Genomic DNA, 17,813 nt, shown 5'->3' with positions numbered 1-17,813 from the left:
ATGATCTAGTTGGAACTGGAGATTATGAATTTTTGCTTTCCTTTTACTGCCCCTGTATAGAAAGGTAAAGTTGAATGATATTGAGATGTAGTATAATATGATTTGCTACCCTTCAATTAGCATATTTAGCATGTATTGTAATAGGGTTTCAGCATTAATACTTCCTGTATTAATTTATTGGAATTTTATGTGTGATAGTGGATAGGATGATGTAGTGGCTGATTTACATAATAATGTCTGATTGGATTATAGTTGGACCTTCTCTGGACAAGAAAACAAGATGTGATGTATAACGTGTTTGACTGGCCGAGTAAACAACATGCAAGGTTAATCGTGTTAGCTGTAGCGAATACAATGGATTTACCAGAAAGGATCATGATGAAACGAGTCTCAAGTAGACTGGTTAGTTCAAACCTTGTTATCTGTACGAGACAATCTTATTACAATTTGAGATCAATGATGCATGATAAGACTGTCGATAGATTTCAATTGTTAGTGTCCAAGTGGTATGCATCATTGGTGAAAGTTATTTTCTATTAACTTAAGGCAGATACTTTCCTAACTAGTGATATATTTTTTAGGGATGTCAACGAATACCAAAACTGGTATCCGAATATTCGGTCAACCATCCGAACGAATATCCGGATATTCGTTCCGCATATAACTTCTTTTTTCTGGTGACCTAAACGTATTTATATAAAGGTTTATAACGTTTTTCTAGGACCCGTCGTACTTGCAATAAATTAGCGGTCGCCATTTTGAAATGGAAGAAAGATAACTCTGACAAGATTTTTCTACTTTCGGTTTAGTTTTATTATGCAAATTGGAAGGATTCGAATCCCTTCTGTCAGTAATATGTAATTAGTTATATTAGTCCGGGTCCAAAATATATTCTTTCAAAAATAGGCTTTTATATAATGGCAAACTCGGTATGAAAAACGGATTTGTTTCTTTAAATGCACAAACACATTATCAAGTGCAGCGCCGATATTTATCGGCAAATGTTTGTCACAGCCGTCGTCAATAAAAGAGCATATAATGCACGTGCACTAATTATCACTTTTGCACTCTCTTGCATCTTTTCTTTAAAGCCGCAATATTTGCCGACGATTTGTAAACACGTGTTTTAAATTATGCATAATTATTAATTGACAATAATTGCATTGTTTGATCAAACAGGACTAGCTAAGATGACAAGTATGTTTCGCACACCTGTCGGGTAGGTGTCATCGCCATGGCGACTGTGTATTACGTTTTGACACGCTATCTACGTGACGAAAAATTATAATGCTATGAACATGAAAATAAATATTTCAGTAATCTGTATAGTACTACCGAATATTCGAATACTTAAATTAGATCCGAATATTCGGACCCGTGACCGAATAACCGGATATCCGGATATCCGTTGACATCCCTAATATTTTTAGCTCACCTGTCACGAAGTGACAAGGTGAGCTATTGTGACCGCTTGATGTCCGTCGTGCGTAGTCCGTCATCAGTCGTGCATCAACAATTTCTAAAAAAATCTTCTTGAAAACCACTGGGCAGAATTACACCAAACTTCACAGGAATGATCCTTGGGTGGCCCCCTTTCAAAATTATTCAAAGAATTGAATTCCATGCAGAACTCTGGTTGCCATGGCAACCGAAAGGAAAAACTTTAAAAATCTTCTTGCCCAAAACCACATGGCCTAGGGCTTTGATATTTGGTATGTAGCATCATCTAGTGGTCCTCTACCAAGATTGTTCAAATTATCCCCCTAGGGTCAAATATGGCCCCGCCCCAGGGGTCACATGGTTTATATAGACTTATATAGGGAAAACTTTGAAAATCTTCTTGTACAAAACCACATGGCCTAGGGCTTTGATATTTGTTATGTAGCATCATCTAGTTGTCCTCTACCAAGAATGTTCAAATTATCCCCCAAGGGTCAAATATGGCCCCGCCCCGGGGGTCCCAAGTTTTACATAGACATATAAAGTTTAAAAATCTTCTTGTCTGAAACCACAACACTTAGACCTTTGATATTTGGTTTGTAGCATTGTCTTATGGTCCTCAACCAAAATTGTTCAAATTGTACCCCTTGGTTGAAAAGAGGCCCTGCCCTGGGGGTCCGCAGTTTTATATAGACTGATGCAGGAAAAAGCTTTAAAAATCTTCTTGTCTGAAACCATATGACCTAGGCTTTTGATATTTGGTATGATACATTGTCTAGTAGTCCTCTACCAAAATTTTTCAAATTATGCCCCTGGGGTGAAAGAGGCCCCGCCCTGGGGTCACTTAGTTATTATGTGAGTTCTATAGGAAAAATACTTAAAAAATCATCAGATCCTATTTCCAAGACTGTTTAATTATAATTACCTGATGACCCCAAGTAATATGATGTCACTTGACTGTGACCTTGACCTACTGACCTACTTTCTTGTTTTTTAAGATACAGCCTTGAAATTTTGATGACATACAAAGTTTTGCACACTAATTGTAAAACTGAATTTCATTTACCATGAATGTGACCTACTGACTTTCTTAATATTTTATCATCAGTTTGACATTTGAAACATGTAGCTCATATTACTCAGGTGAGCGATCCAGGGTCATCATGACCCTCTTGTTTATTGTGTTCACAGAAGCATAATTTCTTATAAGCTAAGCTAAATATTAAACTAAAAAGCTTTCCACTTTATCCCTCTGACATGTTGTTATATTAAATGTCATTTTGATGTTGCCAATGTAAATTGACGCCACAAACAAAATCACCACAGAGAGAATTTCTTCAAAATAGTGCTTGAGCAAGTGCCACAGACTGTTGCAATAGTATCAAAATAACGTTGATGTAATATCGGTAGAACTACAATTCTTTCCACAGTACCAATGATAATATTGCAGAAGTTAAGATTTATAAGTGAATAGGCATGGCTCAAGTTTAGATACTGCAGACTGGTCATTTTACTTAAAAAGAGGACCATTCAAGTATTACCTAGTAGTCATTGAAGATTATGAAGAGAATTTAGACTGTATATAATGAACATTATTATGTCTTCAATACTGAGGGGAAAATACAGATTTTATGTCTAGTAAAGCTGGAATTCAGCCAAATTCGTTAAGAATTGTCGATACCAAATCTTGTTAAGCAAGATGTTCTATTTGTGTTGATACTTATATCAATCCTTGAAATGTTTATCCAATAAATGTTGTCTGGTCTACTACTGAACTCATAACACAATTTAAAAATATGTTTGTTGGTAGAAATTTATAAAGAATACAATATAAAGCAACCGTAATCAGGAATAATTTCAGGTTTAGTTTGTTTGTATTACAAAGTTGCTACACCACAGTATATATAATAACTTTGTAAGCTATTAATAATGAATTGATATCAAGTTTACTGTATGTAAAATTTACAGGGTTTAACTAGAATGACGTTCCAGCCGTACACGTTCAAGCAGCTTCAGACAATTGTACTCTCCAGAATGAGAGGATTGGAAGCTTTTGATGAGGATGCCATTCAGTTAGCTGCTAGAAAGGTCGCAGCTTTGTCCGGGGATGCCCGCAGAGCATTGGACATTTGTCGTAGAGCGACAGAAATTGCTGAACTTATATCTCAGAGACAGAAGAAAAATGTTCTAGTCGGGATGACCCAGGTTGACGCTGCTCTACAGGAAATGTTCTCCTCTCCAAAAATTGTTGCTATCAGGTTTGTTGACATTCTAAGAGAATAAAATTAGCGTTTTCTTTACATACTGGGCCAAAATTAAAAATATGTTTGTTTGCTGTTTTCCTACCTACCCACTTAAAATGCTGCACCCCAAAAGTTTTTATTGGACAATGCTAGTCAAATTTTTTTGTTTGTTTTTTTAAGTTGCAATATGGCAAGTGCCGCATAGATTTTAAAGTAAGCAAAATAATAAGTAAGAAAGTTTTAAAATGTATTGTTTAATTTTATCCTTTTATACAACAGATACAGATTAGTCTTAATTTTACAGAACAAATATTCTGTATGAAACAATCATATATATCTACTGGTGAAAGTATAATCCCCCCCACCAAAAAAAAAAAAGAAAGAAAAGAAATTGCCTACCTACCTACCCAACTTTAAAATGTAGGGTCGGGAGACAGCAAACAAAGACTTTTTTAAATGTGGCCCTGTCAGAAAATACTGGCATTTGAAATTCTCCGGCCTTGTGGTAATAAAATTAAAACCTGCATTTTTGAAATTTGAATATCTTGAATATGTTAACAAGACAGTTTTATCGAAGTACCTGGGTTCACAAGTTTCCGTTAAGTGCATTATAGGCGAAAACACGCCTTTAGTATCAGCTAACCTGACTGAATATGCAGAACTCTTGTTGTAAAAGTTCTCCTTGGCCAAGTGGTAAAAGGTCACTGATTTTGAATCACTTGCCCCTCATTGGTGTGGGTTGGAAAACTTGCTTGGGGTGTAGAAGTCTTTCATTTGAGGAAACCTTCAAGCTGACTTAGGAAGGTCAGTGGTTCTACCTGGGTTCATGCCTGAAATAATATACTCCGCTGGGAGAAGCTGGAAAGTTGCTTTATGACCTGTACATGTTTTTGTGTGATGCTAAAACCTAACATAAAATGAACGAGCCAAAATAATACCTAAATATAAGTATTCTAGAAAAACAAATTTTCAAGTTATTTGTGATGATACACTGAAATGATATCCTCTGTAATTTCATACTGAATTCTTTCAAAAAGAAAACATTGGTAATCGCCTGTCTGAATTACAGCACATAATTTGATTATACAAATGTCTATGTAATATTTTGTAACTGTTTTTGCGCGCGGGACCTTTAAGGCTGAGTCACTTGCCCATCACAGATGTTGGTTCGAACGTCACTAGGGTAGTAGGAATGTTCTGGTGAAGGAGCCATCCAGCTAGCATTCGGAAGGTTGGTGTTTCAATCCAGGTGATAGCCCGTGATGTAATAGTGCAAAGAGGAGCGCCTGGGGTTTTCCTCCACCAGAAGATGGAAAGTCGCCATATGCTTACCCCACGAATCTGAACTTTACTGGAAGTTTTTTATGTTACTCCAGTCACCAGTCACTGATCCTCCTTGGTATGCCTTCTGTATTAAATTTGTTTTGTATTTACAGAAATGCCTCTGATCAAGAGAAAACATTTTTGAGAGCAGTGGTGGCAGAATTTCAGAGGTTAGGATTGGAGGAAGCTGATTTCTCTAAAGTGTATAATCAACATATATCACTGTGTAGACTGGAAGGTATACTGGTTTATATTCAGTTCACATAAAAATAGCTTTAAAATTAAGATACTCTGTCACAACATGTTAAAAGTAAATTGCAGAAATCAAGATCTTTTATCCACTTTCTAATACTCGTCATTTCTGGTAGAAGTTCGGTCTTTCAGAATTCAAAAGTTGTCTGGTGTCAGACACATGAATAGGTGTAGAATGCTGGCAATTCTTTCTAGAACAGAAATCTAACAGCTGAGAAATTTAAATCCATTTTTTTGATTAAAAGTTCTGTTTTAATTACTGGCATTTTATGAACTTTGTTATCCCCCGACAAAAGTTGGGATATAGTTTTGGTGTTGTCCGTCCGTCCGTCTTTCCGTCCGGAGCCATATCTAGGAAATGGTTGGGAATATTTATTTAAAACTTCATATACATGTTCACCACTATGAGTACTTGCGGCCCGTCAAGTTTCAGTCAGATTGCCTAAGTAACACCAGAGTTATGGCCCTTAGAAATTTCTAGTGTTAACTATATAGGGTACTATAAATATGGCAATTTCTGCATCATAAATTTTGATATATTTGACCTAGAACTATGAAACTTAAACAGAATTTAGATCACCATAATGTGGTTGTGCACAGACAATTTTGTACGGATTTCTTTTGTAACTTCAGAGTTATTGCCCTTTAATTGTCTAAAAATCCACATATTTGAACATAACAAACTTACCATTTGGCAGAATTTCATTAAATTTCTTTCATTCTTTTCTGTGAACATTTATTATAAACGTGAAGTTGCGCACCCACACCTGGTCACCCACTTGCCTTGGTCACACCCCCCCCCCCCCCCCCCAAAAAAAAAAAAAAAAAAAAAAAAATCATTTCTTATTTTAGATTTTTTTCAAACCTTCCAAGTTGTACCATTCCCCCACCTCACTTCTCCACCCAGTCATGATCCTCTGCCCCCCCCCCCCCCCCAACTTCACCCTTTTACCCGTTTTTTTTTCAATCAATATTTATAATCAACATGTGAAATTTTGTTTCCTCTCCACTTCCCCTGCACCCCCACCCCCTAAAAAATAAATATATACATAAAAAAAAATTATATCTATAGATACATATATTTCCATTCCTCTTTTTTTTTTTTTTTTTTTTTAAATGTTACAACCTTCAACATGTTAAGTTGTGACTGCACAAACCTTGCCCTCAGCCATGTTCACGATATCTTACCTGTGTTCTCTTAAGGACATCTGTTCTTTTAGTTCAAATGTACATGTTAAACAGCAACCACTCAAAGACAATATTTCGTTCCAGTTAAACTTCAAGCTCACATTTCAATTAACTGCATTTAATTTTAAAAGCTAAGCTTATTACAGTAAGCATATCCCATTCAAAATAAATTCTTTAGTCAGGATCAAAGTATCATACATTTATTATGTACTCTTTAATTAAACATTTGTTTTCTGTTAAATTGATTTTGACTAATAAAATTATTTGCTTCTTATTAACATCCTTAACTTTTTGCCGGATATATCTTTTTGCCGAATTATTGGGTCCTAGTGTGTTACTGTAGTGATACCCTTCCAAGAATCAGTATTTCAGTCTTCTGCAGAATACAGTATCCGACCTTTTTCAGCTGTAGTGGAGGCCTTTAATAGACCTCTATCCCTCAGAAAATTTCTTCAAAGTCTGAAATTGAGTACAAGAATTTTATTCCCCTTTGACCAAATACCGAGCTTTTTCCGGACAAATCACTGGTACTGGTGCAAGTATCTGCACTGAACTGCTTTAAACAAGCAACACTTCTATTAAATCATAGTGAATATTGGAAGCGGTATTTTTAAAAACAAAATGATTGTACACCTGAGACATAGAATTGCTATATATTTAATTTTGAAATCATTCATGTGTGAAAACAGAGTGAAGAATTTAGTGTTTAAATCACGATTTCTGGCCCATGATAAATTGGATATATGAGATCAGTATTGATGAAAATCCCTTTACTATCAACTGTAGTTCCTAAAAGCATTCAAAGCTTTCTTTTAAATATGTAGACATGGATACTTTTGACTTGTTTTCTGTCTCAAGGCACATAACTTGTGATTCTAGGACACAAAAAGAAATTTTGAAGTATCATGCTCTATCGCATCATAAGTTTAACACAAAACAACATGTTTTGTTAAATATCAGACATCCCAACTCTCCCGATCCGATCGGGTTTCTCCCGATTCTGGTTGTAAAACCCGATCACCCCATCAGAAGTCTCAATCTCCCGATTAAAAAAAACAACAACAAAACAACATAAACACACAAAAATTATGAAATAATCCGCTTCTTTGCGCCTATCTGATACTGTATCACTACTGACGAGTCTGTAAACAACAGCTTTCGGATATTTTCGCACTTTATTCTACCCGTGCTGATTATTGTTTATTACACGATTTAACAAAGCCAGGTGTTGATTAATGTGTCACAGTTGAAATTAAAATCCAGACTTTAGATATCTAATTAAATTCAATCAAATTTAGATTAGAAATTATACTGGCTTTACCTTTTTCTGTAACTTTTTGAAATCGAAAGTAGATGGTCGCCGAGTCAACCTGCTAGGTTTTAAAAAACATTTCTCTTAAAATCATTTTGATAAGAGGAAATGTCATGGTAAATTTTAATATCACTTACTATCAAATGCTGTTAAACTGTCTTTGCATCATAACAATTTGTCAAACACATCCTTTTAAATGGAGATTTAGGCAAATCTACTAAAGTGTAACAATACCCGGACATTCAATTTTGGATAACAGGATTTTGATCAATAAAAGTATTTGAGCCAGGGGTTTTAAATACTGGTTGACAGGGATGAGAATAAAACAGTAAATTTTCTATTGCTTGAACTTTTATTCTTTTAGCTATATACATTTTGTACTGTTTGTCATGTAAAATTCACCTGGGGAGTCTTCTTTCCAACAAAAGAAATAAAAGTGCAGGTTTAATTCTCAGTGGTGTTTTGAATTTAGACATAGTGCTTAAAGTGCCATAACTATTTAATTTTGCACAGAAGGCTTCATATATTATTGTTCCAAAACATTAAAAATGCATGAATAATAAGATATAGACAAGTGAATTTTTTTTAAGACTAGCGATTTTATAAGGGCAAATAAGTTTATATTATCATTAGATTTGTTAAAAGCTTCGTTATCATGAACATTATTACTGCGGTATAAAATCTCCCACTTGAACACCTCAATCTCCCACTTTGGAAAGCAAAAACTCCCACTTGGCATTCAGAAAAAGTTGGGATGTCTGAAATATTTTCAAAGAAATCTAAACTTTAGGCTCATTTTGGAAACTGTTAAGGAAACATGAGTATAGGCAGTTTTGACTTTAAAATTTTCAACTGACAATAAAGAATACATTGAAAATCATTTTAATGATAAATAATCGCAGATTTGATCAGTACATGAGGCAAAAGTCCATATTTTGATGAATTTTGTGACTCATTTCTGTAGTATGTTTTACTAAGCATGTTATGCGAATATGCATTCTTTCTAATCAAGCATGAGTTACATAGAACGCATTCTTAGAAAATTTGTCTAAAATAGAAATTATTAATTGAAGACCTATGGAAGTCTTGTGTTTCTAAAGTGGTTTAATGTTGGAATCCATAAATTTAAAATGCTGATATTAAAAGTACTTTTTTGTGCAGTCTTGTTCCAGTGTAGTTTGTCCTAGAATAATTGGTATAAAATTATTTATAGTCCACATTGAAGAGCTGTCATGTACATAAATATTGTAAAGATTCATCTAAAATTTATGCAATTTGTAAACTTCAGGTATGCAGCCCCCGTCAACAGGTGAGCTGGCTGGTATATGTTCACGATTGGGAAGTATACGTCTGCTTTTAACAGAACATTCGCGTCATGACCTCAATATGAGAGTGAGGCTCAATGTCTCGCAGGATGACATCATTTATGCTCTTAGAGACCAAAAGAATATATGAACACCTCAACAGTATCCGAGTGCTTTCATAAAAATAGTAGTAAAAACAGAGGGTATGCCATACGAACAGTTAGAAATGGAGGGAAGTGACCAACTGTGAGTTGAAAATAGAGGGAGTTGGATATATGAGCTCTTCTATTCAAATGTGCAATAATGGAAGAGAACTGACATGGTGCATGAAGAACAGTGGACAATTAGACGGTAGATGTTTTAACTGTTTACTTAGAACGAAGCAACATGTTGGCAGATGAAAGTAAAACTGGTGATTCCATAGAGTCAGGAATGTGACTTTTGTTGTATTAAGTGGTGTTATTTCTTTTATACTGATAAAAAACATGAAGAATGATGTAACATCTAGATAACATGCATCATGATTAGTATCAAATATATTCATAGGATGTGCAGTTGAGGTAGTGATTTTGGGACTTGAATGGAGTTGGAAATTCTGATGCAAAAATATTTCAGTGCTACTGAATTAGGATTTTTATTTTTCAGTCCCATGAAGTGGACATCTTGATTTAATGACGTTATGGTCAGTTGTCAACATTATTCCTCACAAACAAAATTTCTTTTGATGCAATCAGATATAGCAATACAAGTTCCAAGATTCCTTGTAGAAAGTTTTCACTGCTTACGCAGAACTTGTAGCTTGGTTATTAGGCCAAAATAAAAAATGTGTGGTTCAGGGAACCCGACTGACCCTAATTTTACCCACCGACCCTAACAATATTTTTCCGATTTTTTGGGTACGAATATTTTTTAGTACAAAACAATTATGATACCAAAGTCATAAAAATTGACCGCTGTCTTCACTCCCGCGTCAATTCTCGCTACCAGTTTCCCGGGTGAACTCGAGAGTTTGACGAACCTCCGATGGATGAGAATGTCCTGCATTTCGATTTGTAAATTTATACAAAGCCGTACTTTGGAGGCAGTAAACAGTTTTCAGCTGTTAGTGTCGAATTGGCCAGGGTCAGATTTACAAATAAGAGGCAATTTACGGATTGAAGTGCATATTTGAACTTTAAAATAATAATAACTGCTAGAAGTTTCAGTGGCTAGAATTGAGTTTCACTTATTTAAAGAAAATTAGTTCTTGATCTTGAAATTATGACGTAATGACTTGCAGATGCGAATACATGCCTCTGCTGAGCTAGCTTAAAGTGGAGTTGTCATTTTAGCAGGGGCCTCGGGGAAAACTGGAATAGTGGAATACCGGTATGGATGGCACATATATTTGAGCTTATTTTCAGATTTTACAGTGTTACTGGAGTATGAAACCGTGTAGCAGTTGGGGCTATCATTTGCAGGGAATTTTCTACAGCGATTTGAAAATTGGTAAATTTATTTTTTTTCGTCATCAGTTTACGCGATGGGGAGAGCACAAAATTCAGGTCTTGTAAGCAGAAAACTAGATATTAGAGATGTACTGCAGATGGTTTGTAACGATAGTCATACAGTCATGTTAATGTTGCAATATCTTTATTTCAGGTGGGTGGTTACAGACTTTTTTTATGAGGTTTTGAAAGTTGGGTAGGCGACTAGGTCGAGAAGCTCTGAAAACTGTTTACTGCCTCCTTTTTTCCGATGAAAAGTCGCCGCCAACTTGAAAATTGAAAACATACATCAGTATGAAAATAACCGATAATTTAACGAAAAAGTTATAAAAACTTACCGAGTTTTCAATGAATCAATTATAAATGCAAGGCCCTAGTTATTGTTTCATAAATAATTTGTCAAAATGATTTTATAAGGCCAAAACTTGAGTTGAAAATGCCTGGCCGCAAACATCACTATACGCCGAAATTTCGAGTTGAAATTTACACAAAATAGGTTTGTTCAAATTACATGTGTTTTGTTTATTTTGCATTTTGTGGTTATATTTGTCTAACATTGAATTAAGATAATAAAAAGGAAGAGAATGAAGTTTAAATTACCAAAATACAGAGTTACAAACAACGGACAGCACCGCTTGCGGGCACCTGTTATTACTCAGAATTCAGATAACATCTTTTTGGATATGAACATTCAAGCATACTTTCTCCTGATATGTTTGAAGTTTATCTAGCTTTTAATTTTCAATTTGTTGTTAAAAGGTGAAATGTTATTCAATTATCGCCTTCTGTAGCACAGTGGAATATCCTGGTGACTTCTGTCAGCAGATAAAACTAAGATGATAAATGTATTAAGTCGGACTGTCTGGAACTTGGAAGTATTACTGTACTATCCTCGTCAATGTAAAGAATGGTATTGTTGTTGAACTCTTGGGATGCAGCATAAATTGCTGGGAAAAATTGTTGAAAACGATTGACTCAACTTCTTCAAGACTTACAGTAATTGAAACATTCAACTTTATTTTATTTATTCAAGTGCTTCCACTAGGTGGATTGAGTAGCCTAGGAAATCTGACAGTCTTTTACTTTCTCTACCCTCCCCCACTCACCCCCCTACCCCTATGCAATGCCATAATGTATCACCATTACTATAAATGATGATGAAGTGCAACATATTTTATTTGTGTAAGATGACTTTCTCTTCCAATCATCATATTCTTGCTTAATTCTCTGATTGTTAATAAAAATCTGTTTAAGGACAATCCAATTCACTGAATGTTAATAAAAATTTGTTTAAGGACAATCTTATTCATCATTTATTTTTTATTTAATTCAACAAAGCAAGCATAGGAGAAAGGAATATACATGCTACATGGTTTAAATAGTACAATCTTTCAGTTAAGCAGGTAAAGAAGCACACATGAAAATGAGATGATTTCAGAAAACCGACCTGAACCACATATTTTTTTTTTATTTTGGGCTTATCCTTATCTATCCATCTGTAGACTTTTCTTGGATTTTTGTCATTAAATGTTTTAATATGGCTTGCATATGTAGTTTGAAAGTCTAGTCAACATAATGATATGCCTAAGTTCTAAAAAAAAAATCAGTGATGGAACTGTGTTGTGTTTGCTGGTTGTAGATATTTAGAGACTAAAATAAAAATTGTCTGGTCAATGTCTTTAACTGAAACTGAAATGACAAGACATTTTAATGTCCTCATTTTGTAATAAGTATCATTCCTTGGGATTGCACGAATCCTTTTGTGGGCAAGATCTAATGGTTGAGTCCAGCAATTTGTTAATATTAGATTGATGGAAGACACATAGAGCTGTCCTCTCCAATTTGTAATGTCTTCCCATTCGGCTTGTATTTTGCACAGGTAGGAATCTTTCATAGAACCTGCCTGGCACACTTGTATTTATTTTTTTTAATTGTATATTTACATTCATTACATCAACTTTATTTTATTATACATTAAAATGGAATAAACTTTTATATGTTTTAAAGTTTGTTCTCTTGTTTTCATTTAGATCTTATGCACTGTTAGTTACTTGGCAACTGTATTTTTCACTTGCTTACGGTGAAGTCATTGATGTTTGTGTGGGACCAGTTCATATGTATTTAAGGATCATGTCCATCTAGGAAACTAAATACCAACAAGCACAAAATAATCCCTTTAATTTTATCTCCATGAATTCATACCCCATGAAATAATGTTCTGACCAAAACCATGAAATATGTTTCTAGCGATCGTCTCAGTTCATGAAACTAGATCCAAAGTAACCCCTTTAATTTTGTCTCCATGAATTCATACCCAATGAAATAAACGTTCTGACCAAAACCATAAAATTTATGTTTCTAAGGATAGTGTCAGTTCACGAATCTAGATCCTAACAAACACGTGTAAAAATGGGTAAAATTAAGCCTGTGGTATTTAAGCCAAAAATGACAGAACATATCGGTTGCTGTGAGATTTTGAATTGTCATTTTTAGCTCATCTGATTTTTTGAAAAAAAATGATGAGTTATTGTCATCACTTGAGCGGTTGTCGGCGTCGGCGTCGGCATCGGCGTTGCCTGGTTAAGTTTTATGTTTAGGTCAGCTTTTCTCCTAAACTATCAAAGCTATTGCTTTGAAACTTGGAATACTTGTTCACCATCATAAGCTGACCCTGTGTAGCAAGAAACATAACTCCATCTTGCTTTTTTCAAGATTTATGGCCCCTTTTGTACTTAGAAAATATCAGATTTCTTGGTTAAGTTTTATGTTTAGGTCAACTTTTCTCCTAAACTATCAAAGCTATTGCTTTGAAACTTGGAATACTTGTTCACCATCATAAGCAGACCCTGTACATCAAGAAACATAACTCCATCTTGCTTTTGCAAGAATTATTGCCCCTTTTGGACTTAGAAAATCAGTTTTCTTGGTTAAGTTTCATGTTTAGGTCAGCTGTTATCCTAAACTATCAAAGCTATTGCTTTAAAACTTGCAACACTTGTTCACCATCATAAGCTGACCCTGTACAGCAAGAAACATAACTCCATCCTGCTTTTTGCAAGATTTATGGCCCCTTTTGGACTTAGAAAATATCAGATTTCTTTGTTAAGTTTTATGTTTAGGTCAACTTTTTCTCTTAAACTATCAAAGCTATTGCTTTAAAACTTTCAACACTTGTTCACCATCATAAGCTGACCCTGTACAGCAAGCAACATAACTCCATCCTACTTTTTGCAATAATTATTGCCCCTTTTGGACTTAGAAAAATCATTTTCTTGGTTGAATATTATGTTTAAGTCAGCTTTTCTCATAAACTATCAAAGCTATTGCTTTAAAACTTGCAACAGTTTTTCACCATCATAAGTGGACACTGTACGTCAAGAAACATAACTCTATCCTGCTTTTTGCAAGAGTGATGGCCCTTTTTAGACTTAGAAAATCATGGGTAGGACAATATTTCTATTATACAAAAAAAAATCAGATGAGCGTCAGCACCCGCAAGGCGGTGCTCTTGTTATACGCCCATCTCTGAAAGAGCGGGGTGTAATGTGAACACCCAGGGTGGCGGGCGGCGTCCAAAGCATATCCGCTCGAGTCGAGCAGTTTCGCCCGATCTTCACCAAACTTGCTGACAATGTTTGTGGACATAATATCTCGGGCAAGTTCGATAACCAGCCAAATCGCCCCAGGCACTTGGATTATGGCCCTTGAATTTACATACCTGAATATTTAGACGGGCATATTTTGTGATAGTCTGGCACTCTTTTGAGAAATGTATACACATAAATAAGACTAGTTGTTAAGACAACATTGTCATATCAAGACAATTTCGAGATAATTATTCTACATAAAGGCAGTTCCATACTGGACAAATAAAAGCAGACAAAGGCAGTTGTAATAAAATTCCGCTTAAGCAGATTCTGGAGGGGTGTATCGCTCATGAACAAACTAGAAAACCGAGTTTGCTAAAACAACTTTCAGGTTGCATTCTGTGCTTCCAAAGGGTGTATAAACTGTAACAACAGCAGTCTGTAAGTGCTGTGTTGGCAGTAGAATGTCTCCATACTTGGGAATCGGTGTTGTTATATTATCAGGTCTTTCTGGATCATAGCAAGAGTCCATTCATTTAATAGGTATGATGGAATTCTGTTGCATGATTATAAGGTCTCTGCCAAAGTTTGTTGAAATGGGGGCACCTGGCCCCTTTTTGAGGCCACTAGAGCTAAAAATAGAAAAGATTTTAAAAATTCCTTCTTATGAACCGCTTGATTGATCTTCATTTAACTTGGTCTGTAGCATCATTATAAGGTCCTTCCAAATTTTTGTCGAGCCCACTGGCGGAAGCAAAGATATAGTTGTCCAAATGGCTGTTCTGTGTATGTGCATACGTCCATCTGGATTTGTTCGTCCGGACCATAACTTTGACATGCATGTTTATATTTAGCATGAATGTTAACCTCAGTGAGATGGAGTGTCATGCTCAAACCCCAGGTTCCTATCTGAAAGATCAAGGTCACACTTAGAGGTCAACGGTCAAATTCAATAATGACTTTGTCCGGAGCATTTCTTTTTCATGCATGAAGGGATTTGATGTAACTTAGAGGTCAAAGGTCAGATACAAGAATGACTGTTCGGATCTTTTCTTTTTCATGCATGGAGGGATTTTGATGTAACTTGGCACAATTGTTCACCATCATGAGACTAGAGGTCACAATTTTAGCCCAATCTTAATGAAACTTGGTCAGAGGGTTACCCTCAATAAAATCTTGGACGAGTTCGATATATAGTCATCTGGGATCAAAAACTAGGTCACCAGGTCGTATCAAAGGAAAAGCTTTTTAACACTAGAGGTCACAATTTTGGTCCAATCTTAATGAAACTTTATGATTGTATCTTCGTGAAACTTGGTCAGAATGTTAATCTTTATGATCTTTAGGTCAAGTTTGAACACACATCGATGAGGGGCAAGTGATTTGAAGTCAGCGACCTTAACCACTCGGCCACGGAGGCATTCAAATTGGGGCACTTGGCCCCTTTTTGGGGCCACTACAGCTATAAATGGAAATACCTTTAAATGACTTCTTTGATGGATCTTCGTCAAACATAGTTTGTAGCATCATTATAAAGTCCTCTCTCAAATGGGGGCAGTCAGCTAGGTCTAAAAATAAAAATAGCTTTTGATTTCTTCTTATGAACTACTAGATGGATCTTCATCAAACTTTGTATGTAGCATCATTATAATGTCCTCTCCAAACTTTGTTCAATTGTGGGAGAGTGGGGGTGGGGGGGGCAGGGAACTGGGCCGCAAGAGTTAAAAATAGAAATGCCTTCCAATGACCTGATGAGCTGATCGATGGGTCTCCATCAAACCTTGTCTGTAGCATCATTATAATTATTATTTAGGTCCTTTTACATGTTTGTTCAGTTTGGGGCAATTGGCCACTTTAAGGGGCCACTAGAGCTAAAAATAGAAATACCTTTAACATACTTTTTCTCATGAATCTTCATCAAACTTGGTCTGTAACATCATTATAAGGTCTATAAGCTTATCCCAAATTGGGGCACTTGTGCCCTTTTAGAGGCCACTAGAGTAAAATAGAAATACTTCTAAATGATTTCTTTGGATGGTTACCGGTATGCATTTTTGGTACGTGACAGCAAAATGTAGAAAAACCTTGAAATAACTTGTTTTAATAAACAGCTTAAAGGACTCACCAAACCTAGTTAGAAGCAAAATCAGATGATTAAGGTTTTCTTCAGGTGAGAGACTTAGGTCCATTAGGGCCTCTTGTTAGCTGTAGCAGCCACTAAAAGAGGCTAAATGTCATCATTGGAAAAATATTTGGAGAGGACCTTATATTGATATACTGGTTGTTTATTTCTATTTTAAGCTCTAGTGGCTTCTAAAAGGGGTAAAGTGCCAACATGGGACTTACTGTTATGCTACAGGTCAATTTTTTTTTGTTTTTTCTCATGCAGCCCATAAAAGGGGCCAAGAGTCCAAAACTGAACAAAATTTAGCGGACCTTACAGTGATGTTACAAATAAAGTTTGCGGCCATGTATTGTATTGTATTGTATTGTATTGTTCAGGTAATTTCCACTTCTTGTATAGGCGCATCCTCCGGAGAGGTAGTTTTTCCTTTTTATATAAACTGTGCTATGTACAAGTGTCTGACAGGTGCAGATTGTTGAAGAGATGGATATTCAGATACAAGGGAATCCGGGTACCAGACCCTCGATCTTTTAAGCTCACCTGAGCGTTTTTCTGATCACTCGATGTCCGGCGTCTGTCGTCTGTCTGTCTGTCAACATTTAGCTTGTGTATGCGATAGAGGCTGTATTTTTCAACTGAGCTTCATGAAAATTGGTCAGAATGATTACCTCGATTTGAAAATGGGTTATCTGGGGTCAAAAACTAGGTCACTAGGTCAAATCAAAGAAAAACCTTGTGTATGCGATAGAGACTGGTTTTTTTCAACTGATCTTCATGAAATTTGGTCAGAATGATGACTTTGATGAAATCTAGGCCGAGTTTGAAAGTGGGTCATCTGGGGTCAAAAACTAGGTCACTAGGTCAAATCAAAGAAAAACCTTGTTGTATGCGATAGAGGCTGTATTTATGTCTCCCCCAGGAGACATATTGTTTTTGCCCTGTCCGTCCGTCCGTCCGTACGTCACACTTCATTTCCGAGCAATAACTAGAGAACCATTTGACCTAGAACCTTCAAACTTCATAGGGTTGTAGGGCTGCTGGAGTAGACAACCCCTATTGTTTTTGGGGTCACTCCGTCAAAGGTCAAGGTCACAGGGGCCTGAACATTGAAAACCATTTCCGATCAATAACTAGAGAACCACTTGATCCAGAATGTTGAAACTTCATAGGATGATTGGTCATGAAGAGTAGATGACCCCTATTGATTTTGGGGTCACTCCGTCAAAGGTCAAGGTCAAAGGGGCCTGAACATTGAAAACCATTTCCGATCAATAACTAGAGAACCACTTGACCCAGAATGTTGAAACTTCATAGGATGATTGATCATGAAGAGTAGATGACCCCTATTGATTTTGGGGTCACTCCGTCAAAGGTCAAGGTCACAGGGGCCTGAACATTGAAAACCATTTACAATCAATAACTAGAGAACCACTTGACCCAGAATGTTGAAACTTCATAGGATGATTGGTCATAAAGAGTAATTGACCCCTATTGATTTTGGGGTCACTCCATCAAAGGTCAAAGTCACAGGGGCCTGAACATGGAAAACCAT

The 17,813-nt window shown here is 35.9% G+C and overlaps 1 protein-coding gene across 1 annotated transcript in view; it reads left to right on the top strand.

Moving 5' to 3' along the window:
- LOC123524908 (origin recognition complex subunit 1-like) overlaps nt 1-12,555 on the top strand; it is a 50,477-nt gene extending 37,922 nt beyond the window's left edge. Inside the window, exons 12-15 of the mRNA XM_045303520.2 lie at nt 253-402; nt 3,409-3,698; nt 5,120-5,244; nt 9,047-12,555. Coding sequence (XP_045159455.2) covers nt 253-402; nt 3,409-3,698; nt 5,120-5,244; nt 9,047-9,213 — 732 coding nt within the window. The 3' untranslated portion in view covers nt 9,214-12,555. The remainder of the gene's footprint in view (nt 1-252; nt 403-3,408; nt 3,699-5,119; nt 5,245-9,046) is intronic.
- Nucleotides 12,556-17,813: the final 5,258 nt, after the last annotated feature.

This window comes from Mercenaria mercenaria, chromosome 3 (assembly GCF_021730395.1).
Source record: "Mercenaria mercenaria strain notata chromosome 3, MADL_Memer_1, whole genome shotgun sequence".
Taxonomy (NCBI): domain Eukaryota; kingdom Metazoa; phylum Mollusca; class Bivalvia; order Venerida; family Veneridae; genus Mercenaria; species Mercenaria mercenaria.
This window is presented reverse-complemented; position numbering and strand designations above follow the sequence as displayed.